The 24,984-nt window shown below is 41.5% G+C and overlaps 1 protein-coding gene across 1 annotated transcript in view; it reads left to right on the top strand.

Moving 5' to 3' along the window:
* The window catches only part of cnmd (chondromodulin), a 64,759-nt gene that overhangs the window by 11,315 nt on the left and 28,460 nt on the right, over nt 1–24,984 (top strand). The window contains exons 3-6 of the mRNA XM_048532150.2: nt 4,669–4,809; nt 5,223–5,336; nt 16,717–16,870; nt 17,555–17,799. Coding sequence (XP_048388107.2) covers nt 4,669–4,809; nt 5,223–5,336; nt 16,717–16,870; nt 17,555–17,799 — 654 coding nt within the window. The remainder of the gene's footprint in view (nt 1–4,668; nt 4,810–5,222; nt 5,337–16,716; nt 16,871–17,554; nt 17,800–24,984) is intronic.

Raw genomic sequence — 24,984 nt, forward strand, 5'->3', positions numbered from 1 at the left:
ACAAGTTCTCAGTCTGGAGCTGTGTGCAGAGTTGCTGAAACTTTTCCCAGATATGGAGAAAGGGGGAGAAATTGGCATCCTGCTTGGCCAGGGACCTGGAGATCCTGCTGGACAAGTGGGGCCAACAGTGGAAGCCACAACACCAAACCATGCCAGCTTGGTCTGAGGTTGCTACCCAGTTAGTGCACCCTGAACTGTTTGGCCTTCTCTGTAGTGTTGGGTATTCCTCCAATGTACTCCACTCTGCCATCTGCCACAGTTAGTTCTGGCACTTTCTCTGCAGTGCCTCAAGCTCACTCTGTCTCTGCTACTGTACCCACCTCCCACCGAAGTTTGTGCTCTATTACTCTCACTATCACTTGTAACATCTTTCCCCACTTGCTGTCACCTCCCCCAGTGTCCAATAGCACTAACCTTGCTTGCATGTCCTCTGTGCCTTCTCACTCACTCAGGCCTCCATCCCACCAGCACGAACAGTAACAGCTGTGTCACCCACTTTTATCTCCCTTTAATACCGACCTCTCTCATCCCTGGAGATAAACAGCCCACAGAGTCAAAACTGATAGATTGCTGCCCACCACGTGGTTTCACCCCCCTTATGAGGAGAGGCTCGAGCAGGGACTGCAGTAGGAATAGACATACCAAACCTCTGAACAAAGGCTGTCCCCCTTGACTTGACTGAGACCTGCCAACAACGATGGCAAGCTTCCTGTGTCTGCAGTAAACAACATGGCAAGACAACAGTAACATAAAGATGACATCTCTGGCCGAGGGAGCAAAGCACTAAATGGCACCTGCAGGTCAGCTCAAAGTGAGTGAGCGCAAGTGGACAGGATGAAAATGCAGCCTGGCCCAATCGAGCATTCATGTCCCTGATTGTAATACTGCAGCAAGGAAACTGTGCAATGGTAGTTTCCCTTGCAGCATTGAAGTGCAGAAGCATCCTGTAAATAAATCAAAGACATGCCATGAGGATTATTAGAAGCTAGTACGTGTTGGATGCAAATGTCCATGGCAATGGGATGCACCTCTCCAGTGTCCACGGAGCATCTGCTGAGATGTTGGTCCAGTTTCCCATATTCACACAAGCCTCGACATGAATCTGCTGGGTACCCAGCCTGATTTCCATGTTGGGGTTTCCCTTATCTAGCTCATTTGTTGAGTTTGATAAGATAGGGTGCTGTATATTAATAAGGCAAGTGGTTGTTCTCAAGATACTTAGTATTAATCACTGTTGGTTCGCATCTTGCTACTTACTACCAAGAATCTCCCCTTTGCTGCTTGGGGTAACCATGAAGATTGAGCAAGACAACCTTCTCATCAAAATTGGCCTTGTGACATCTGTCACACAATTCTGCCACACATCTCTCTGTACCCCATGATGCTCAGATTCTACCCATGACATGGATAGATTGTGTATTTTCTGGAGAATAGATAAAGAATCTAGAGAAGAGATTTTACTGATTAATAATCATTGAGAGAGTTACTGGACAGTGAATGTACAGGAAATAGCCAGAGACTTTTCCCCAGGGCAGGACTGACTGACACGAGGGGTCATCGTTTTAAGGGGTTAGGAGGAAGGTAGAGAGGAGATGTCAGAGGGCGGTTCTTCACCCAGAGAGTTGTGAGCACATGGAATAGTTTGCCAGTGGTAGCCGTGGAAGCAGAGTCATTAGTGACATTTAAGCGACTGCTGGACATGCACGTGGACAGTGGTGAATTGAGGGGAATGTAGGTTAGGTTATTTTATTTTTGGAATAGGATTATTCCACGGCACAACATCGTGGGCCGAAGGGCCTGTACTGTGCTGTACTTTTCTATGTTCTATGAAAAACAGAAGTAAGTTGATGTGCTTACCTTATCCAAAATGGGTATCAAATTGGATACAGGCAGTTACAGGCCTGTCTTGACTTTTTTTAATGTAATGGAATTGGTTATCGGGTTACTTGGAGTATCCTCTGTACAATAATTAGCCATGTAACTATCATCAGTGTGAATTTAAGTGAAGGTTTTGCTTGGCGAATCTGCCTGTCTACTTGAATAGATATGAAGTAAATTCAATGCATGGTGCACTGTGACCTTCAAAATATATGGTTTTATTAATTGGATTCAAAGGTGTGCATAATTAGGGTATGAATATATCGGTTGGATAGGATGTAGGTTGAATTATAGGTGACAATGAACATAGTAGTTATGTTGAGCTTATTTGGAATGGGAGTGGACTGATAGTATTCAAAGCTGCTGATGAGAGTTGTCTTAATTTATACAGTACCTGGATCAGAAACTTGTATGTAAAGTAGCCAAATTTGCAGGTGATAAAAACATAACAGTTGGGGAAGGCATTCAGAAATTGAGATGAATAAGACAATGCATTGTTAGTAGGTAGCCCAATTGGTAATAAAATTTGATGCAAACAAAACACCTGTCCATACATGAAGGAAAAGATAGCTACGCTTACTCTCAAATAAAATGACTAAGAATGAAGCTGAAAAAGGTTTGGCTACCTTTATTTAATACAGTACAGCAATCAAAGCTAATCAGATACTGAACTACATAGCTAAATGCTAGAATATCAGGAAGAATAATGGTCAAATTTTAGTACTGCTTTGGTCAGCCTGCACGTTGAGTACTGCATTCAGTTCTAATCACCAGGAAAGGAAGATATGTTCTGATGCTGGAGGTACAATAGCATAAGTCTGATTCCCAGAGTAAGGGACTGAGTTCTGAGGAATAATTGAAGAATGTTACGTTTCTTTCAGGAAAATAAGCTTATCTGAGAGCTGATCTTACTGAAGTGAAAAGAATTGTTAACAGTATTGAAAAAGTGAACCCAACATGTTACTTTAAGAATAGAACCAAAGAATTAAATTTACCCCAATGCTAAAATTTAAGTCAAAAATCAGGAAGCTTTCTCAAGACACACAAAGCATGCGTACACTTTGTGATGAGGAATCAGCACATTTTAATGCATGGGAATAAAGGTTGAAAGAGATGTAAAAGTTATTACAAGTGCATGAACATTTTTTTCATACTATTGGACAAAGTCAATATCTATCTCAATGAGCAATTAACATGGTATAAACTTCCAGATAAGCATCCAGGTTTACTGCCTGCACCATTCAAAGGACAATTCGACGGTACAGTGGCATTAGGGTCTATCTGAATGCATGAAACAAGATGAGGGTGAGGGCCTTACTCATACAATAAATTGGACGAATGCCACGCTAAATATTCTCAATTCCTTTCAAAGGATTTTTACAACAACAGTAAAACTAACATCTTTAATTTAATGTTTTGAAACATAAATGGAGCCCAGTGCTGATTACTTAATCTGTATAATGGTTTTGAGAACAGTAGTGAATCTGAATCTTTGTCCAGCACTAACCTTTTTGATATGAAAAATGATTGACTTTTGTTAGCTGAGACAATTCACTTCAATTTCTGAACATGCAGCCGTCTGATCTGGTTTATGTGACACTTTCCTCTATGAAGACATCATGTTAGGGCTCTCAAGTAAAAGGAATGATTTTTCAAGGACATTGCATTATCCCCAGCATCCACCCACTTTTTGCTTCAGTGTGAATAGTCATTTTTGATCAGCTGTGTTTAGATAAATGGAAGTAGGCAGCCTTGCCAACATCTACTACTTTATCTGAGAAACCGCTCAATTCAGTAGCCATTTGCACAAGTTATAGCTTCAGATGATCTGCCATTGGACAGTATTCCTCCCAGAGAAATAAATAAATTAATTTAATGTTTGCACCATCAACATTGCTGATATATTAACCTGAGGTTATTTGGTTAACAGCTTAACAAGTGGTTAAAAAAAATTCAAGCTTACTAATCTAGCAGTCTGATGAATGATACCTTTGTGTAATGCATTGTCCATAAAATATACCTTTCTCTTTGTTAATGTGACAGTTAAGAGGTTAGCTTTTACACACATTACATTGAAAGATACTTTCATTTTGATTCTCCCTAATTGATTTGGCAAGTCCAATTTCTATTTATTTACTGAAGAAAACCAACTGGCAGGACTTGGGTTTGTGTGTACCGTTTGTCCACACTGATGATTTGATTTTGACCACAACCAAACAGGAACTGTTAAATGGATCTTAGCTTTCTTATGCCATTAATGACAAAGAATATAAAGAAGGCTGTCTGTCTGAGTAACTGTTGTATGTTGCTTAGTAGCTAGGTTAAGGGCCTTTTGGGAGAAATCAGAGAGTAAGCCTCACTCCGTAAATTTTAGAGATTTTCTTCTTTAGCATTTGGATGTCAGCTAATGCCCACCTGAAGAATATACAGCAAAATCAGTCAGCACTCCACAGCACTGACCAGAGCCAAATTGGCCAAATAGGAATTGAGCAATTTCCTGAATGCCCCAATGAATGGTTCCAGAGTGCTTTATTATCTGCATCCTCCTCAATCCATGAGCATGCCAAAGTATTCCAATGCTTTTTGGGGACAGCAGAAGTCCATCTCCATTAGGATGTGGTCAGTCCCACCTGACATTCCTTTGCACTTGCTCAACTTTTTTTTTAAAAAAAGTCCCTCTTTCTCTTCTCATTTTGTATCAGATCTGACAGCATTGTACAGAATGCTAAGACTAGATGGTCTGCACTTTGTATTTAACTATTTTCTCATAGTAATGACATTGGTTTTCAGATATACAATATGCATTATAGCATGAGCATCAATGGAAAGATAAAGGATGGATCTTTGGAAATTGACACTGAGAACAACCTGGAAACATTCAGGACTGGAAGTGGCAGTGAAGAGGCAGTGGAGGTTCACGATTTTCAGACTGTAAGTCAAATAACTGTGTCTTCAATTATGAAAATCCATTATTGTATGCCATCCAGTTTTTGACTTATCTGTAAGTACGTTTGACAATAATAATCTGGTACATTGTACTATACGAATTAGATTTGTCTGCTTTTCATTAAAATCATTTGTAACAATATGCCTCATTAGAATTTATTCCCTATAAAATCAGTGCCCAGGACAGTTCACTGATTAGGGGCTTGTACTTGTAACCTTCCAACTGAGGGGTATAAGCAGTATTGCTGAGCTCTGGCTACTTAGACAACGATGACATAAGAACAAAATTAATAATGTGTGAATGCAATTTTTGATTTTGTTTTGTAGCATGTTTCAATGCAACTTGATAGGAAGTGTGGATGCAATGTATTTAATAGTAACTCACTTCTGTGTTACAGGGAATTACAGGAATTCACTTTGCTGGAGGAGAGAAATGTTACATCAAAGCCCAAGCTAAAGCACACCTGCCTGATATTGAGAACATGAAAACTGAAGCAATTGCAATTGAGCTTGTAGGTGTTACATGATTTCAATGTTTATGGTTTTAGAAGACTAAGACCCAGGTAACATAATCTTTAAATGGAGAAAGCAAGCATTTTGATGCCATTTCAAGTTAGGGCTTGTAGAATGTTTTGGTTGAATTGATGCATAATTTGCAGGTTCGCATTCCAGACCTCATTGCCATGTCAATCAACTGGAGATGTAGTTTGATGGAGGGCAATTTTTTTCCCCCTTGAGTATGACATTCTCATTCAGAAGAGAATCTGGCCTAGTTGCCCAGATACTGTGAAATTCGCACAATTGGACAGCTGAGAAAAACCATCTGAAATCTGCTCACCTACTGTCCCAGTGGGAAGGCAGGAGAATAAAAACGAAGATCTGTGTGCAGATATAAAAAGGTTGAAGATGCATTGCATATCTTAAACAAATAGGTTAATCAGGCAAATAAAATAGCACAAAAGGTAATTACTGAAAGAAGGGAGCAAATTCAACTTGGAAGTCTTTAATATTTGTCTCACCCATTATTATATTATATCCTTTGCATATGCTAGCCCTGAGTTCAGTCTATTTTAAGTGAATAGCGATAATATAAAACCCTTGTTCTGTCTATTAATTATCTGGGGTAATTAGGAGAATTACTGATAGGTAAATTAGATTCCGATAAAACACAGTCCCTTTTAAAAATATGTATCATGTCAAAAAATTTGACGTATTCAGACCTCTGAACATGTTTTAATCTCATATGTAGTGTTTAATTAGACTTTAATTTTTGACAATATGTGTAATATTTGTCAGTTGGGGTCTTTGGCCAAAATGGAAGTTGAGGAGTTATATTCAATAAAAAAAATTTCAATTGACAATTTAATGTGCTCTTCAAAAACCTGAGAAGGTTTAAAGAAGCATACATGAGTTCCTGGCTTGCGGGTTTCAAATGCTCTTTAGAAGGTGTTCCAATTCCACATGCAGCATTATAACTTATCACGGGTAGTACGCTGTATCAATGTACAGCAAGAATAATCAGTTTTAGTATCTTTTTACACATAAAACTCGTTTCTAATTCATGTTCAAATCACCAGAGGGAAATTGCTTCAGAGTGTTGCCACTATCACAAAGGGTCAGAGTTCTAATTGTGATGGTGCCAGTGGCCATGAGGATGTCCCTATTGGTTTGTGACCCCACATGCACGGTTAATGTATTAAAGGCACCAGAAAGAAGTTGTGTTGAACCTCCAGAAATAGGACGAATATGGCTGCAAGTGAAGAAGTGACTTCTGCAACAAAGAGCGTAAAGTAAATCGAATTACATTTAGCAACCAGACATGATCAGCAACAGAAGGGGACTCCTGGCTGCTAAGAACACCATCAGAAATAGAGATGGATGTGTCACATGTCTGCTGCCTTGCATTCTTAGAAGTATAAAAGGCTAAGGATATGGGCTTCCGCAGTATCTATGGTAAGGGTCTTTATTCTTGTCCTTTTCAAGAACACGTTTCACTTCCTGATTTTATCAATTAGCCAATGATATCTATACTGAGTTTTTATTAAACATTGTTGAGCTTTTGTTTATCTGTCATGTGCTAGCTGTGTTGCTGAAAAGGTAATTAATATAAATGCTTGTTAGGAATGAAACATTGTTAATATGGATCTTCTCTCTCTGTACAGATTAACCTGGGTTGTCTGAAGTCCAAGGACATGCACCACATGCACTGTCACAGCAAATGCAAGTGCTGTTTTATACAGCCTCAAATTAAATTGAGGCACCCAAATTAATAATGGTGACTGTATGATATATTAGCACACTGTTCATTGAAGACGTAAGACAGCCACTAGTCAAGGGCAAATTGAAATAGCTGTTGCAAAGTCATAGGGAATGCAAGATGGAGATGCTGACATAAAAGTAGCTGAGTATGGCGCTCAGAAGGTTGGCTTTAATAAAGTTTCAGCAAACACATCCTCCATCAACTTTGAAACACAAATAAGGAGTTGAAGGTAAATTTTCTTGCCCAATCCGTAGTTTTTTGACTTGCCAATGCTTATGTTAGGAGTGTTTTGCAAAGTCCTCTGACTCTCATTGTATTTCACCTGGAATCCACTTTTCATTTGCTTTGTGTTCTGGATTTCAGCTCTTGGGAGCAGGTGTGGGGAGGGGAGTGCACAGAGAAAATTCCAATTGAAAATAACAAATCAGAAAATCTTACTATTCCATAAGACTGATAAGTTTACTTATTAGATATCCAGTATCCCAGCCTTGACTGAGAAGTAGGTAAGCCTAGAGCAGATGCAGGACATTTAAAATATGGCCCTGTGAATATAGGCTCTTTTTGGTAATAATTTCTCTGGTCATCGCCGAGAAAGCCTGGAGAAACTTTTGAGGGGACATGCAAAAGACACAATATTCGGTTCAAATTGCAAGAGTTTGACGTTACTATATCCTTGTGTTATGATTCAGTAGAGTTAGATATTGGGTAATACTGACATGTCTCTATCTGCAGTTGTCTTGGACTTCTTATAAGAGGGTGCACTGTAGAGCCTGCATTTTTAAAATGGACATTTAGGTGTAATGAGGAATGGCAATAAATTTCAAGAACGTAAAATAATCCAGTAATGGACAAGGAGCTATTTTTCATCAGGAGCTATCTGTAAATCAGTCAAGGAGATGTACTTAATTGAAGTGGATTCTCAGAAGACATCTGCAAAAATCCTAGCTTAGCACTGTTCTCACTCTATAGTATTTTGTTTGAGTACTTCAGGAAAGTTTTCACTGATACTGAGCTTGATACATCTTTCTACTGATGTTAAAACAGGACCATGCTTTCTGTTGTCTGGAAAGCTTTCTCAGCTATTAGATTACATTATATAATAGTCCACATGAGTAAGACCTGCAGAAAAGTACACCAGTCAACTAGATGAAGGTGACATGGTTAAATAATTTAATGTTACCACCCAATTTTGCAATGATCAGAATTTCAGGAAATATTATTGGATCTGAAAAATAACAAAAAAGTCAATTTCTTGACTGGGTTCTCCTGTACGTTTGTCACTTTCTGTGATGCAGTTTCACAGCAGGCTCCCTTAAATATTTCACTAGAGAAGACATCATCCATCTTTTTAGTGTCTGCAACACAAGCCACAGGGAACTGTCAAAATGATTTTGAGTTACAGATCTGAGAAAAGATATTTGCAAGGAACTAAATCCGCAAGAAAAAAGCAGGAGGATCATGCAGCTCAACTTAGAGCTGCTAAGGTCGTGATGGATTAAGAGGAATCAGATCTTGTTGGCTGACTATAAATGAAGTCTACTGTTCACAAGAATAAAATGAAAGTACATATCAGAAATTTTAAGCAGATAAACATTTGAGATTCATAAGCCGTGCAAATCTATCGACAAACTGGAACTGAATAAATTAGTTATCATAATCTGAGCCATATGTGCTTTTTTAAGTTTCAGTAATACAGGCAAAAGGCGATTTTAGATCGAACATGTGAATTTTAATTGTGGCTGGAGTGTGAACAATTCCATCTATAAAATTCATTTAAAATCATCTTAGAGGCAGCACAATGGACAGTGTTGCTACCTTACAGCACCAGGAACCCAGCTTTGATTCCTGCCTCAGGCAACTGTCTCTGTGGAATTTGCATATTTCCCCCCATGTCTGCTTGGGTTTCCTCACGTTGTAGAAAAGATATGCAGCTTTAGGTGGATTGGCCATGCTAAATTGGCCCATGGTGTCCAACATTTTCAGTCTAGCAAGATTAGCCATGGTAGTGGGGTGGGTGTGGATTCAGTGGGCTGAACAGCCTGCTTCCACACTGTAGAATTTCTGTAATTCATATGGAATCAAAGATTCTCTTTTTCAAATGGCTGTTTCTTCTTATCCCCTCCTAAAACAAGAAATTGCAGCTTTTTAAAAATATATATGTAAACTGTATGGCTTTTATGCACTAAACAAATTTAAACAGCAAGAGTAAATGCATTATCATTCAAGATCTGTACTTTCCAATGCTGAGAGAATGAACATCTCTTGTAGAGAATCCAGACGTGAACTTGGAAGCAAAAAGAAGTACTGAGAAAAGCAAAAACTTCATCTAATTTATATGCAGCATCCTACCTTAAGGCTTTCATAACCCTCAAAAATAACATTCCAAACAAAGTTCTCTACACTTTCTTCAAGAGATCCAGATGCCGAGGCAAAACATTAACATTGGTGTGCACAGTAAGTATGTGCTGCAGGAAATCATTTCTGCTAAATATTTCATTTGGTTGTGCTCTAAGTTACTTTTTTATATTGGTGCAGGTAGCCTGAGTCATTAGGGCAGCCTTATGACTCCACTAACCCTTTCTGCCTCCACAAGACCCTTCTCCGTTTCACTTCCTGCACCACCGAGAACCAACAGCCTGAACCGCAGGTCCCAACATCCCCACCTCCACTGCTAGACATGATGCACCCAAATGATATTGTCCCCTCTTCCTCCTGTCACTCTCTCCCACAACCCACCTTCATGACACCCAAGACCAAATTACAGAAAACCGCAAAACTTAACCACTTCATCTATCTGGCACCCTATCCACCTCGTGCCATAACCCCTTATGCAAATGTGTCACGAACCCTACACTTGCCTATGAATGGGTTATTATCTAGGAATCTAGCTGTGCTGCTGCATGTTGAGATTTAAATGTTACTCTCCAACTGCTGCAAAAAGAAATGTAACTACCCATGCTGTCAGGGAGCTGGTTGATTTCAGGTTAATTACCCTTGAACTCAAGGCTAGAAATGCAGACCTCCATCCTAAAGGAGGGGGGAAAGAATCCGATCAAAGTGACAATCTGATTGCCAGTCCTTGGAATATCCAGACCAATCACAATCGGTCCTTCAGATTCACACAGAACTAACTCGGAAGATTTTATGCAAGTGAACACACTTGTGCTCTTGAATCACTCAGTTAAGAGGTGTGATTTCCTAGAGGTATTATTGCTGGACAGTTAGTCTAGAGACCCAGGTAGCATTCTGGGGACCCAGGTTTGAATCCTGCCTCAGCAAATAGTGGAATTTGAACTCAATTAATAATCCAATGAAGACTGTGATTCGACAGTCAGGAAAAACCCATCTGGCAAACTAATGTCCTGTAGGGAAGGAAACTACCATCCTAATCTGGTCTAGCCTACATGTGACTCTATACCCATAGCAACGTGGTTGACCCTTAACTGCCCTGGCAGTTAGGGATGGGCAATAAAAGCTGCCTAGCCAGTGATGCCCTCATCCTGTGAATGTATTTTAAAAATATACTCTGGGGAAGCAATGTATTCAACAACAGTTCTTAAAGCGGTTTAATTGAAGTAATGTTCAGCAAAAGATTCTACTGAAGATTAGCAGTTATTTAATGGTATTCTAGCTCAATTTCTCTTATAGTATTATATTGGCCTCCAAGACAAAATGATGCAAAAACATGTAGAGCATAATCTTGCATGCAGTTTCTCAAATAATTTGAACCCGTCATATTAAAGTTAAGCTTAAGAAGACCAAAGGCACAAGGCACAGTGATACTGAGCCTCTCACACACTCCTATCAAGCACTGTTTTATAATATTCACGTTATGCAATAATGTACTGTGAGAAAGTCATCGAAGCACATTCTGATTTTAATAACTAGATAGAGAACATTAGGTCAACTGACAGATTGCTTGAAAATGTTCTTTGCAAAATGAATTTTGAGATTTTAGAAAGGAAGAACAGACTTGTTTTCATGCGCGGTTTCCTTAAGCATGCTTGTACCTCATGGTACCCAACCACACAATCACATGTCTGCGAAGGTAAAGGAGAAAATGAATTGTTATTTATAACATGCCTATCATATCCTCAGTACACACCAGAACATGAATTATTTTTGAAATACAGTCGCAGTTATAAAGCTAATTTGTACACAAGGTTCCACCAATGAGGAAAGAGTGAATGACAATATAACCTTTCTTCATGGTATCATTTAAAGCAAAATCCTCTGTATGAATCACTTATTTCCTGACACGATACACTGAAAAGCTGGATTAGTATGGGGGTGTGCCATAACACATACTTGGACAAACAATTATTAATCTGAAGTTTGCTATGGTACAGTATTCCTTTGTCCCAGCTCATAATAACAATCAGAATTTCTTTGATCATCTGCTGCGGAAAGGGTCAGGTGTGTAAATCTAAGATGGTCCGTAGGTAACACCAACATGTTAGTTAATTGGAAAGGGTTGTCCTTGCAGTAGAGATTCACAGATTCTCGTAGTGTCCAAAGTTCAGTTCTGACACACGTCGGTCAAGAAGAGACTGTGCTCGGCAGAGAAATGAGTGGAGTAGGAAAGGATTGTGTTGCTATCCCTCAAGATAACAATGTATCCAGTCAAACACGAACCAAATGTTAGTAGGTGTGGCAGAGTGAGAACAAGACTGCAAAGTGACTACAAGCCTTTGAGTGAGCAGGATCAAACAACTGTAAACCACCAGAGATCAAGGGGGATGCCTAGAGTGAGCCACAGTACAAGGGGTATGGTGGAGCAAGTGTTGGATTCCTACTGAAGTTAATATTGTCACATGATCCTGCATGATCCCTGTCTCAGAAACTAAGATTCAGCACTCCCATGGCTGTCTGGCATTCCTTTTAAAACCAGTTGTACTCTGATTATCAGCATCCTAGAAAGCCACCAGAGAAACCTTCCAGCCAGCCAGCAATTTCATCCTTTTTCACAAAATAATCAGTTTGGTGAAGAAGTAGGTTGAATGTTGTACATTATCCACAATGTAGCAACACAAAGGAAAGCAGTATTTGCAGACCATACAACAATTCAAAAAAATCTCCTGTATTTAATTGATCTTTTGCTCTGAGGATTCATCTGTAATTATTTCAGGAGCCACAGGAGTACCACAGATTTCAATTGATGGATTAAGAGAAAGTACGGAGGGAAGAAAATTATTTAAGGGATTTTTTTTGTGACAAGTTGTTTGAGAACAAGCTTCCCAATTTCGGTTTCTGATGATCTGATCCTTGAAATGTTCTACTAATCCTCCTTCGTGGAATACTGCTTTTACCTTCCAGTTCTGGCATGGTGGTGTTTTTGTTGCTCCACGGGACAGTGGGATTGTGCAGAGCAAGTTTATACAGTGCTGACAATAGTTTTGGTCTGCACTGCCATGTGCTGTCCATCGAGAAATGTGCATCAGAAGCCATCCCCCCCCACTTCTGAAGTAGGGGTGTAACAGGAAAAAAAAATTATTAGAACTTCCAGAAGGTGAATTGATTCTAGGATGAGGGCCTCAGACCAGCTACACAGAGTTTAGACAAAGAACTTCAATTTCATGTGTACCCTGTGCATTGTGCAAGATCTAAATGGCCGCAATTCACAAATCTCTGCAACTAGGTCCACAGCATTCTGGCAGAATTGAGCATCCCATTGGTTCTACCCCCGAGAAAGATAGGCTCTGCTAACTCTGACAGCCCCTATCCCTAGATCACTTTGTCGTATGTTGCACTGACAGCTTGTAGTTTGGGGAAGAGCGCTGCTTGCAGTTCTCTTTTCTATGCTCAGTTTAGGAGGCTGACCAATTAGCAGTTTTGGAGGCTAAATCAGTATTGAGCTTTTACAGTTGTTTTATACAGTGAGATGTAGTTTATTGTATTGATAGCAAATCAGCACAAGTTATGTTGCCTTCTTTGGCAGAATTGTAAGGACTGTTATGGGCTGGAGATGACCTGTCTTCATTGGCACCCAACACTAACATCACCACCCTAACTTTGTGTGACATCATCAGGTTGGGTGGACCATAACGCTGCTTCCAAATCAATTCTTTCAGAACCATTAACTTGTACAGTGCACTCTTCATACCCATACAGAGGAAAATTGGTTTACAATACTATCTGTTTTGAAACTTAAGTTAGTTACTTAAAATTTGAGGCTGTGGAAATTTTGGTGATGACTGTCAGCTAGCACTCTTCCCTGATAAATCTTACCCTCCTGGGGCACAGCCCTTCAGTCAATGCTCCTGGAGTTGTATACTAGTGTGGAGAACAGCAATAGGATAGTACTGTACCAATTATTTGCCACCAGACATCTTTGGAAGCAGCTTCACTTGCGTTTACTGGCATTCCTTAACTAAGTTCCAATGGAGATATTGAATAGATATAATTTTAGACAGAGATCAGAACGTTGAAACTCTACTATGTATTCGACTTGTCATTACAAACAAGCAGAGTGCTGCTTATGCAATGTCTGTGTCTTGAAAATATTTCTGTTCATTTAGCAAAACATCTCAACAGGTAACAGCAAAGCTGTCTCCAGCATAACATGCGAATCCTAATCTTTCCACTACCCCTCGAATTCTAACACTCCAGTCTGAAGTAAAGCTTCCTTGTAGGAAATATGCATCTGTGCAAATGCTTGACAGAATAGGTTCAGAGAAAATAAATGAAAAGATCAGATGGAATCCCAAAATGCATATTATAATCTGAGAAAGAGGAGATAAGAATATCACTCATCCTGAAAACATTGCCTCTAAAAATCCACTTGAGCAGTGTTTCAGAATGCCATCTAACAATGGAGCACCGCACTAACTTGATAGGAAGCAAAGACTTTGTAAATGATGGCAGAGACTTCTGTCAGACGCAGTGACCCTGTCCCCCAACTTAACCTGTCAGTGAGAGCCCATCTCCACTGAGCTGGGAAGCCACAATCTAATTTTACAGTCGGCGAGCTGTTTTTGGTTTCGGCTGTTGCTTCTAGCTCATCTAAGTGAATGTCTTCCTCGAGTAGTCACTGTTCAGTCAGATGTTTAGCTGCTATTCAGTCCCAGAGAACAGTAACAATTGTGATATTGGTATATTTCACCTGCTCAAGCCAGACTGTCTTGGATGAGGCTTCGGGGGCAGCAGTTAAGTACCAGAGTTAGGGGGAAATGGGGAAGAGTTGGGCAGTGATTGACAGTGGAGAGGATACCCATTGGGCACAGCGTACCTGAGCAGATGCTGCCTGATTTGCTGAGTATTTCTCTTTTAAATTTTCGGCTTTTATTTCAGATTTTCAGTGGTTTTTCGCTTTTGCCCAGCTGGAGGCTTTATGACAGGAGATAGAATTCTGTGTTCTCGACCATTGCAACATAAGCTGAAATTGAGCTCCTGAGCATCACCAACCAGAGGTGCAATGAACATAAAACATTACAGCAGAGTACAGGCCCTTCGGCCCTTGATGTTGTGCCGACCCATCATACCGATCTCAAGCCCATCTAACCTACAGTTTTCCATGTACGTCCATATGCTTGTCCAATGACGACTTAAATGTACCTAAAGTTGGCGAATCTACTACCATTGCAGGCAAAGCCTTCCATTCCCTTACTACTCTCTGAGTAAAGAAACCACCTCTGACGTCTGTCCTATATCTTTCACCCCTCAATTTAAAGCTATGCCCCCTCGTGCTCGCCGTCACCATCCTAGGAAAAAGGCTCTCCCTGTCCACCCTATCTAACCCTCTGATTATTTTATATGTCTCAATTAAGTCACCTCTCAACCTTCTCTCTAATGAAAACAGCCTAGTATTATTGACTAAAACTGGGAAATCAAACTTGACATTCAGCTGAGTGCTACCCCCAAACACTGTATTTCATTAAAGCACTTGTAGATGCTATATACATGCTAACATTTATCTGGAAGGAAAGGAAAGAGTGTGTGGATTATTTGAGTGATTTTAATAGTTCACTTTAGAATACAATTGGTAAGAAATTAAGATCATTAATGAATTGTCCTCCAATACTTTAAGATTTAGCAGTACGTTTTTTAGTGTAGGCTGCTGTAAGAGATTTTGCAATATAGTTGATGACTATTCATTTAATATAAAGTATGAGGGAAAACAAAAACTAATTCCTTTGTAGCAGCATTATCCTTTTCTATCTCTTCCCAGAAACATTAATTCCAAGATAATAAAATGTGAAGCTGGATGAACACAGCAGGCCAAGCAGCATCTCAGGAGCACTGAAGAAGGGTCTAGGCCCGAAACGTCAGCTTTTGTGCTCCTGAGATGCTGCTTGGCCTGCTGTGTTCATCCAGCCTCACATTTTATTATCTTGGATTCTCCAGCATCTGCAGTTCCCATTATCTCTGATTAATTTCAATATGTTGTTTTTCATAATTATCTAAATTCTTTTTTGTCATTTTAATTGAATACTTTCAGTTTATACTCATTTAAGTATATTAAAATTTGAAGCCGAATACAGGTTACGTTTGTATGTAAAATATGCTGAGCAGGCTCCTTATTAGAACATCTAAGCTTTATTGTATGTGAAATATATCTGAGAAATCTTGTGAAAAATAATTTTGGTTAGTTGCTACCTTTAAATTTTGTTTACATGAGATTGCCAAATAAATTGCCAACAGCTTGACAATTGTACTTCTGGATATGTGAGTGCAAGACCTTTAAGCAATAGCAAAGCATGTCTGTATGCCTGTCTGAGCAATGCAAGGTGCCCTTTTCACTTTACGTTCTACCAAATCCCTTTTCAGAGATGCCTAAAGGGAAACACTCAGAAACCTCTCATCAATCAATTAGATTAGAGAATTTTCCTTGAAGAAGTGACTTAGCAAGAGGTGGAAGTTTATTCTTTCTGCACAATGGATGTACACTTGCGTAACCGTGAAGGAATGATATCTGCGATAACTTCAGCATGAGCTTGTCTCTGAAGTACAGCAGGGGGTTCGTCAGAGTTTGATGATGATTCCACCGTGTTCACATCCTCAAGTGAATCCCTGCAGAAGCACTAGTGTGCCAACAGTGCCATCAAGTGGTAATATCCATGTAAATACCAGTAATTCTCAAAGCGGGGAAGAACGCACTCAGCTCCGCACCTGCTTTCAGATTGTCTGATGGTGGGGCACAGTTGCTTTGTTACTGGCTGGAATATATGTAATTCTAGTTTTGGTTGGAACATTGTAAGAAACTGAAGCCTGTGTTTCAAGAGATGGCACTCTCTGCCATTATTAGCTGCAATAACCCAGTGATGAGATGTCACTAAATGTCAAGCATACACAATATACAAGCTGGTTTTATAAAAATTCAGTAAATATTCCTGTTTGGTGATTTTCAGGTTACATGTAAAAGAGTAGGATTTTAAAAACAATTGCAACAGTCTTTAGAAATTAACGTATTCAATAAAATAAAAGATTGCTTTTCTGCGAAGACAGAGCCTTCTATCCATAAGAGAGAGAAAAACAAGTCTCTGCTTTCAACAAATGTTTGAACTGTTTTGGACAGTGATAGCAAAACTCCCTCTAGGCATTCCATTGTATAACAGATGGTTGATGGCTGCACCATTGTTTGAATAATTGATAAACAATCTGCATTGCATTACCTACTATTCTCTTCTTTTAAGGAAGATGAAATCATGCCTGCAAAGTTTGAAGAGGAATCTCTCATCTGGGTTGCTGCAAAACAGCCAGTCAAAGATCATGGCTTCTTGAGTCCGAAGATTTTGGAATTGTGTGGTGCTCTCCCTATATATTGGCTGCGTCCAATGTATACAAAAGGTAACCAGTGATGATGATGAAGCAATATCATTTTATTTGTAAAGGGCACATAGCCATGGCTTCAGGTGAAACAAAGGCCTGAATTTACATTCTGAAGTTGGGAACTCAGGAAAATTCCCAACTTTTGCAAATCCAACTCAGGAGAAAGTGCACCAGAGAGATATATTTTTATTCTAGAAGGGAGTGTTTATTAATGGAAGTTCGGAGGCTATCCGATCCAGAGACCAGTTGTGTAAAAGGCCAGCCTCCGAGCTCTGGGTTGCTTAAGGAAGAGAACTGAGACTCCTCACTGTTCCCCACGCTCCTCATGCCTCATCCCGACAAACCAATACTACATCATGTTCCACACCCCCCACTTCCCATGGCCCCTTATGCACCTGATGATAACCTATGCACCTCTAACATTGCTGGCAGGTCTGGCACGTTGCAGTTTATAAAATGCCTTTTGGAAGGAAGTCTATGCACACTACTTCATCGTCTCTGCTACATCATCAAAAAGCTGAAGAAAGTTAATTAAATATGATTTGCCCTATTTTTAAATTCTGTATATGGCCAATGTGTTCAGAAAACATTAGTCCCTGGATTCAGCCCAAGTCCAGTAAATGAATAACATTGCTTTTAACCCAAAAAAATAAAATTTTCTTGGATAGTCATTTTGCCTTGTAATCACTGCGTTGTTTACAGAAGGCCAAAGGAAGAAACGATCAGTGGAAGATGATAGACCTCGAATACTTGAACCCTACTACAATGAGTATGAATATGGCATTGGGGCTGTAGACGAATATGGTCAGGTTGTGGGAGCAGCCGCTGAAGTTGACATTGACACAACTGATGTCCAGGCTCAGGATGCAAGAGCAGAACAAAGAGTGAATGACACAGCTCCAGAAGAAGGGGTTCCATCTACTTTCAATGCAGAAAACCCCTATCATGTGAGTATTAAATTGCCCTTGAGGCATTCAGGATTATTTTACAAGGATTGTATGTGACAGATAATGAAATGACAGAGCCTAGACAAGCATGGGTTTCTGTGCCAGCAACTAATTTAACGTTTTAAATAATGCATAAAAGAACTAGAAGCATGCAGGAGATTCTCAGTTGGCACTACAATGCCTGAGTCTCTGTAACATGTAGGTACTTGACTAATAAATTCAAACCTTATGACAGTGACTTTGTGTGGGGGTGCTGTTGATTGCACAGCTATTGATGATAATGTCTGATGTTTATGTGTATATTCTGGGTCTTATATGTGACACAACAGAACTGGGTGGTGGTTGGAAAATAGTACAAAACCTAATTCATCCTTGATAAATATAGAATACACCTAAGCTGGAATGTGTGTAGTGAGAAAGTCAGACAATGCCTTTGAGTGGATTTAGACAGACTTAGTGATTGTGAAAGAATATGACAGATGGAATATAGTGTGAGAAGTTGTGAGATTATCCACTTCGATCCGAAGAACACATGCAGATTATTACTTAAATGATGACAGGTTGGAAAGTGTAGATATGTAAAGGAACTTACTTGTGTGTCCTTGTCAATAAATCACTGAAAGCTGACATGCAGGTGTGGAAAGTTATTAGGATGGCTAATGAAATGTTCGCCATTAACAAAAGAGGATTTGCATACAAGAGAAGTCTTGCTTTAAATATATGGGAGCTTGGTTAGAACACGTCTGGACTACTGAGTATCTCAGTAAAGCTATAATTGCTGTCGATTGAGTGCAATAATGGTTCACCAGACACGATGCCAGGATGGCAGGACTATGCTATGAAGAGAGATTATTCAAACTGGGCTTGTATTCTTTAGAGTTCAGAAGGTGAGACGTGTCCTCATTTAAAATCTACAAAATACACATAGGGCTAGACAGGATAGATGCAGGTAAGATATTTCCCTGCTGGGAAGTCTGAAGTCATGGGCGCAACTTAAAAATAAAGGGATGCCATTTAGGACCAAGGTGAAGGGATGTTATTTTGATTCATAGTGTGGTGAACTTTGGAATCCTGTATCACACAAGGCTGTGAAAGCTCATTCTGAATACATTTAATGTAGAGATTTGATACATTTTTAATTATCAATGGCAGAAAGGGTTATGATGATGTGGGCAAAAGACATTGAAGTGTTTGATCAGTCATGATCATACAGCTCAGTCTTGATAGATTGAGTGAACTCTTCCTGTTCCTTTTGTTATAACAAGGTGTAGAGCTGAATGAACACAGCAGGCCACGCATTATCAGAGGAGCTGGAAGGCTGACGTTTCAGGCCTAGGCTTTTCTTCAGAATTTTTCTTTTTTCTTAAGATGGGTCTAGGCCCGAAACGTCAGCCTTCCTGCTCTTCTGATGCTGCTTGGCCTGCTGTGTTCATTCAGCTCTACACCTTGTTATTCTCACATTCTCCAGCATCTGCAGTTCCTACTATCTCTGTTCCTTTTGTTGCTATGTTTAGTCCCGTGTCGTCATGTGGATGGATCTCACTGGACCTCTGTTCTGAACATATTCTTTCCACTTCTGCTAGTAGCCATGTAACTCCTGTGGGATCCTGAATGCCCCTTTTTTTAAGTTTTTGTCAGTTCTTTACCTGCATTTCTATTTGCACATATTAGTCACTTACTCCTGTGGTTTTACAAGCTGCTCTTGAACTTCAAAAACAGTGTTTTAGGTTGGAGTTATTCATTTAACGTGCAATGGTCTGTCCAGCAAGAATTCCACTGGATATGGAATGATAGCATGCAGGGGTGTTTCTCTCATTGCAACGTGTAGCTGTGTAGATCTTGCTTAGTTTGCCTACATCTGACCAATAGATTTTGGAACCCAGGACAATGTGGAGAAAACATAATGCAATTGATACACTGTTCCTCACATTTGCCCTGTCCATAATTTATCTCTTTAGCGATGCTGAATGAATTAAAAATGAGTTGAGAGCGTCCACAACATTTGTGCTTGTAGTGTAATGAAATTGATGAATGAGGGAGTACGTGATAAAATAGTTAATGATGAAGATGTAGTTATTCCCGTGGACCTGAGAAAGGCCAAGTATGATTTTAGATGAAGGATGGGCAAGGACTTTGCTGTATCAGTGCTACTTTTGCACTGTCTGAGCGTATGATCTTGACATGCACCATGACTTGCAACAAGGATTTTGATGTTATTGGCCAACACCTGATTCTGTACTGAGTTTCTTCTTATGTACATTGACATTTGATGAGATTCCCTACAGTGTGGAAACAGGCCCTTTGGCCTAACAAGTCCACACCACCCCTTGAAGCATCCAACCCAGACCCATCCCCCTGTAACCTACACACCCCTGAACACTATGGGCAATTTAGCATGGTTGATCCACCTAGCCTGCGCATCTCTGGACTGTGGGAGGAAGCTGGAGGAAACCCATGCAGACACGGGGAGAATGTGCAACTCTGCACAGGCTGGAATTGAACCCGGGTCCCTGGTGCTGTGAGGCTGCAGTGCTAAGCACTGAGCCACCGTGCCGCCCCTTTGTCTGAAACATACCAATGCAATTTAGAAAGCATCTTCAAGCTCAGTGTTAATGAAGTGTATATCTTTTGTTTTCACTGGGTTGAGTAGCCTGTGAAGTGACCAGTTTTTAACCTTAATGCACCATCATAACCTTAGATTTCTATGAGGAGATGCTGCAAGCTTGAGGCTGCATTTATCAATGGTTTTCACCAACCCATCTGCAGTGATTTGTGGTCAACCTCTTCCTATAAAATGTTTTCCCAGGTAAATAATTATGAAAATGCATGACTCCACAAAGTAAAGCTGATGTTTCCTGTGCATAGGTTGAGTTGTTAAATTGTGCTACAGACAATTGGTTTGCCTTTTTCAAAGGATGCATGCACCCAAACTTTTCTTCCACGCTTACTTCTTCAACCGGGAACCTAACCCTCCCTCCACTGACCCCTTCACCCGCTTCCAACACAAGTCCTCCTCCTGGACACCACCCCCAGGCCTCCTACCCTCCCTCAACCTCTTCATCTCTAACTGCCGTCGAGACATTAACCGCCTCAACCTCTCCACCCCTCTCACCCACTCCAACCTCTTCCCCGCAGAACGGGCAGCCCTCCGCTCCCTCCGCTCCAACCCCAACCTCAGCATCAAACCCGCAGACAAGGGAGGCGCAGTGGTAGTATGGCGCACTGACCTCTACATCGCCGAGGCCAGACGCCAACTCTCTGACACCACCTCCTACCGCCCCCTCGATCATGACCCCACACCCGAGCACCAAACCATCATCTCCAACACCATTCATGACCTCATCGCCTCAGGGGACCTCCCACCCACAGCCTCCAACCTCATTGTTCCCCAACCCCGCACGGCCTGTTTCTATCTCCTTCCCAAAATCCACAAACCTGCCTGCCCTGGTCGACCCATCGTCTCAGCCTGCTCCTGCCCCACCAAACTCATCTCCACCTATCTGGACTCCATTTTCTCCCCTTCGGTCCAGGAACTCCCTACCTACGTCCATGACACCACCCACGCCCTCCACCTCCTCCAGGACTTCGAATTCCCTGGCCCGAACACCTCATTTTCAGCATGGACGTCCAGTCCCTATATACCTGCATTCTGCGTGCAGATGGCCTCAAGGCCCTCCACTTCTTCCTGTCCCGCAGGCCCGACCAGTACCCCTCCACCGACACCCTCCTCCGCCTAGCTGAACTCGTCCTCACCCTCAACAACTTCTCTTTTGATTCCTCCCACTTCCTACAGACTAAGGGGGTGGCCATGGGCACCCACATGGGCCCCAGCTATGCCTGCCTCTTTGTAGGTTACGTGGAACAGTCCCTCTTCCGCACCTACACAAGCCCCAAACCCCACCTCTTCCTCCGTTATGACATGTCCATCATGGGCCTCCTGCAGTGCCACAATGATGCCACCCGAAGGTTGCAGGAACAGCAACTCATATTCCGCTTGGGAACCCTGCAGCCCAATGGTATCAATGTGGACTTCACCAGCTTCAAAATCTCCCCTTCCCCCACCGCATCCCAAAACCAGCCCAGTTTGTCCCCTCCCCCCCCCACTGCACCACACAACCAGCCCAGCTCTCTCCCCCCCCCCCCCCACCCACTGCATCCCAAAACCAGTCCAGCCTGTCTCTGCCTCCCTAACCTGTTCTTCCTCTCACCCATCCCTTCCTCCCACCCCAAGCCGCACCTCCATCTCTTACCTACTAACCTCATCCCACCTCCTTGACCTGTCCGTCTTCCCTGGACTGACCTATCCCCTCCCTACCTCCCCACCTATACTCTCCTCTCCACCTATCTTCTTTTCTCTCCATCTTCGGTCCGCCTCCCCCTCTCTCCCTATTTATTCCAGAACCCTCACCCCATCCCCCTCTCTGATGAAGGGTCTAGGCCTGAAACGTCAGCTTTTGTGCTCCTGAGATGCTGCTGGGCCTGCTGTGTTCATCCAGCCTCACATTTCGTTACCTTTCCGTGAGGTATCTATTTCCAAGGAAGTTGCTTCACTAGGTTAATGTCATTACAAGTTTGACACTTCCAATAGTGAATGATTTGGTGCTTCAGAGAAGTCCTTGTACCATAGGAAAGGCACTTCTTTGCTCAATCATTCTCTTGGTGGGTAGTAACTTTTGAGTAATAATTGGACATGTATGGTAACAAGAATTAAAAAGAACAAGGCATCTACAAAGATCATACTTGTGTTGAAGATTTCCCTGGGTTTCAGTGTCATAGAGATGTACAGCAAGAGACAGATACTTTGGTCAAACTTGTTCATGCTGACCAGATATCCTCGATAAATCTAGTCCCATTTGCCAGCATGTGGCCCATATCCCTCTAATTCCTTTCTATTCATGTACTCATCCAGATGCCTTTTAAATGTTGTAATTGGACCAGCGTCCACCACTTCCTCAGGCAGCTCATTCCTTACACACACCACCCTCTGCATGAATAAGTTGCCCCTTAAGTCCCTTTTTAAATATTTGCCCTCTCACTTTAACCCTATGCCCTCTAGTTTTGGACTCCCCTACCCTGAGAAAAAGACCTTGCCTATTTATCATATCCATATACCTCATGATTTGATAAACCTCGATATGATCACCCTTCAGCCTCTGACCGTCCAGGGAAAATAGCCCCAGCCTATTAAGCCTTTCCCCTATAACTCAAATCTTCCAACCCTGGCAACATCCTCAAATATTTTCCGAACCCTTTCTAGTTTCACAACATCTTTCCTGTAGAAAGGAGAGCACAATAGCTCATAATATTCCAAAAGTGGCTGAACCAATGACTGTACGGCTGCAACATGACCTCCCAACTCCTACACTCAATGCATTGACCAATAAAGGCAAGCGTAGCAAACGCCGCTTTCACTATCCTGTCTGTCTACAACTCCACTTTGAAACAACTATGAACCTGCTCTGCAAGATCTCTTTGTTCAGCAACACTACACAGGAATTTACCATTAAGCATATAAGTCCTGACATGGGGCGGCACGGTGGCTCAGTGGTTAGCACTGCAACCTCATAGCACCAGGGACCCAGGTTCGATTCCAGCCTCGGGCGACTGTCTGTGTGGAGTTTGCACATTCTCCCCATCTGTGTGTGGGTTTCCTCCAGGTGCTGCGGTGTCCTCCTGCAGTCCAAAGATGTTCAGACTAGGTGGATCGGCCATGCTAAATTGCCCGTAGTATTCAGGGGTGTGTGGGTTATAGGGGGATGAGTCTGGGTGGGATGTTTTAAGGGGCAGTGTAGACTTGTTGGGCTGAAGGGCCTGTTTCCACACTGTAGGGAACCTAATCTAATTATGATTTGCGTTTCCAAATGCAGCACCTCACATTTTTATCTAAATTAAATTCGTTCTGTCACTCCTGGGCCCATTGGCCCATCTGATCACTGTCCCATTGTGCTCTGAGGTAGCCTTCTTTGCTATCCACTATACCTCCAATATTAGTGTTATCTGCTAAGTTATAACCAAACAGTGTGGACCCAGCACTGATCCTTGTGGCACACCACTGGTCACAAGCCTCCAGACTGAGAAACAACCCTCTGATTTCAACCTTTGAGTTCGTTCTTCCTGTATTTCATGTGATCTAACCTTGCTAACCGGTCTACAATGAGGAACCTAGGTTACGTCCACCACTCTGCCCTCATCAGTCCTCTTTGTTGCTGCTTCAAAGAACTCAATCAAGTTGGTGAGTCACGATTTCCCATGTGCAAAGCCACGTTAACTATCTCTAACCAGTCCTGGCCTTTCCAAATATGTGTAAATCCTGTCCATCAGGATTCCCTCCAGCAACATGTCTGCCACCGGTCTCTTGTTCCCTGGCTTTTCCTTATCACCTTCCTTAAATAGTGGCACGACATTAGCCAACCTTCAATCTTTCAGCACCTCGCCTGTGGCTATCGATGATACAATATCTCAGCAAGGGGCTCAGCAATTCCTTCCTTAGCTTCCTACAGCGTTCTAGGATACACCTGATCAGGTCCTGAGGATTTTTTCCACCTTCATGCGTTTTAAGATGTTCAGAACCCCCTCCTTTGTAACATGGACACTTTTCAAGATGTCGTTATTTATTTCCCCACATTGTTTGCCGTGGAGAAGGATATGGAAGATAGACACTGATGCAGAATACTCACTTATTATCTCTCCCATCTCCTGAGGTTCCACACAGTGGTGGCCTTGCTGATCTTTAGGATGCCTCATTCTCACTTCCTACTTGCTCTTTTGTCTGTAATGTATTTGTAGATTCTCCTTAACCCGATTTGCCAAAGTTGTCTCATGTCTCCTTTTGCCCTCCTGATTTCCCTCTTAAAGTATACTCCTACTGCCTTTATACTCTTCTAGTGATTCAGATTGATCCCTGCTGCCTATACCTCAAATATGCCTCCTCCTTTTTCTTGACCAAAACCTCAATTTCTCTAGCCATCCAGCATTCATTTCACCTACCAGCCTTTGCCCTTCACCCTAACAGTACCATACTGTCTCTGGACTCTCTTTTTACCTCATTTTTGAAAGCTTCCCATTTTCCAGCTGTCCCTTTACCTGTGAACATCCACGCCCAATCAACTTTTTGAAAGTCCTTGCTTAATACCATCAAAATTTACCTTCCTCCAATTTAGATCTTTAACTTTTTAAAATTCAGGC

Source organism: Stegostoma tigrinum, chromosome 6 (assembly GCF_030684315.1).
Source record: "Stegostoma tigrinum isolate sSteTig4 chromosome 6, sSteTig4.hap1, whole genome shotgun sequence".
NCBI lineage: Eukaryota > Metazoa > Chordata > Chondrichthyes > Orectolobiformes > Stegostomatidae > Stegostoma > Stegostoma tigrinum.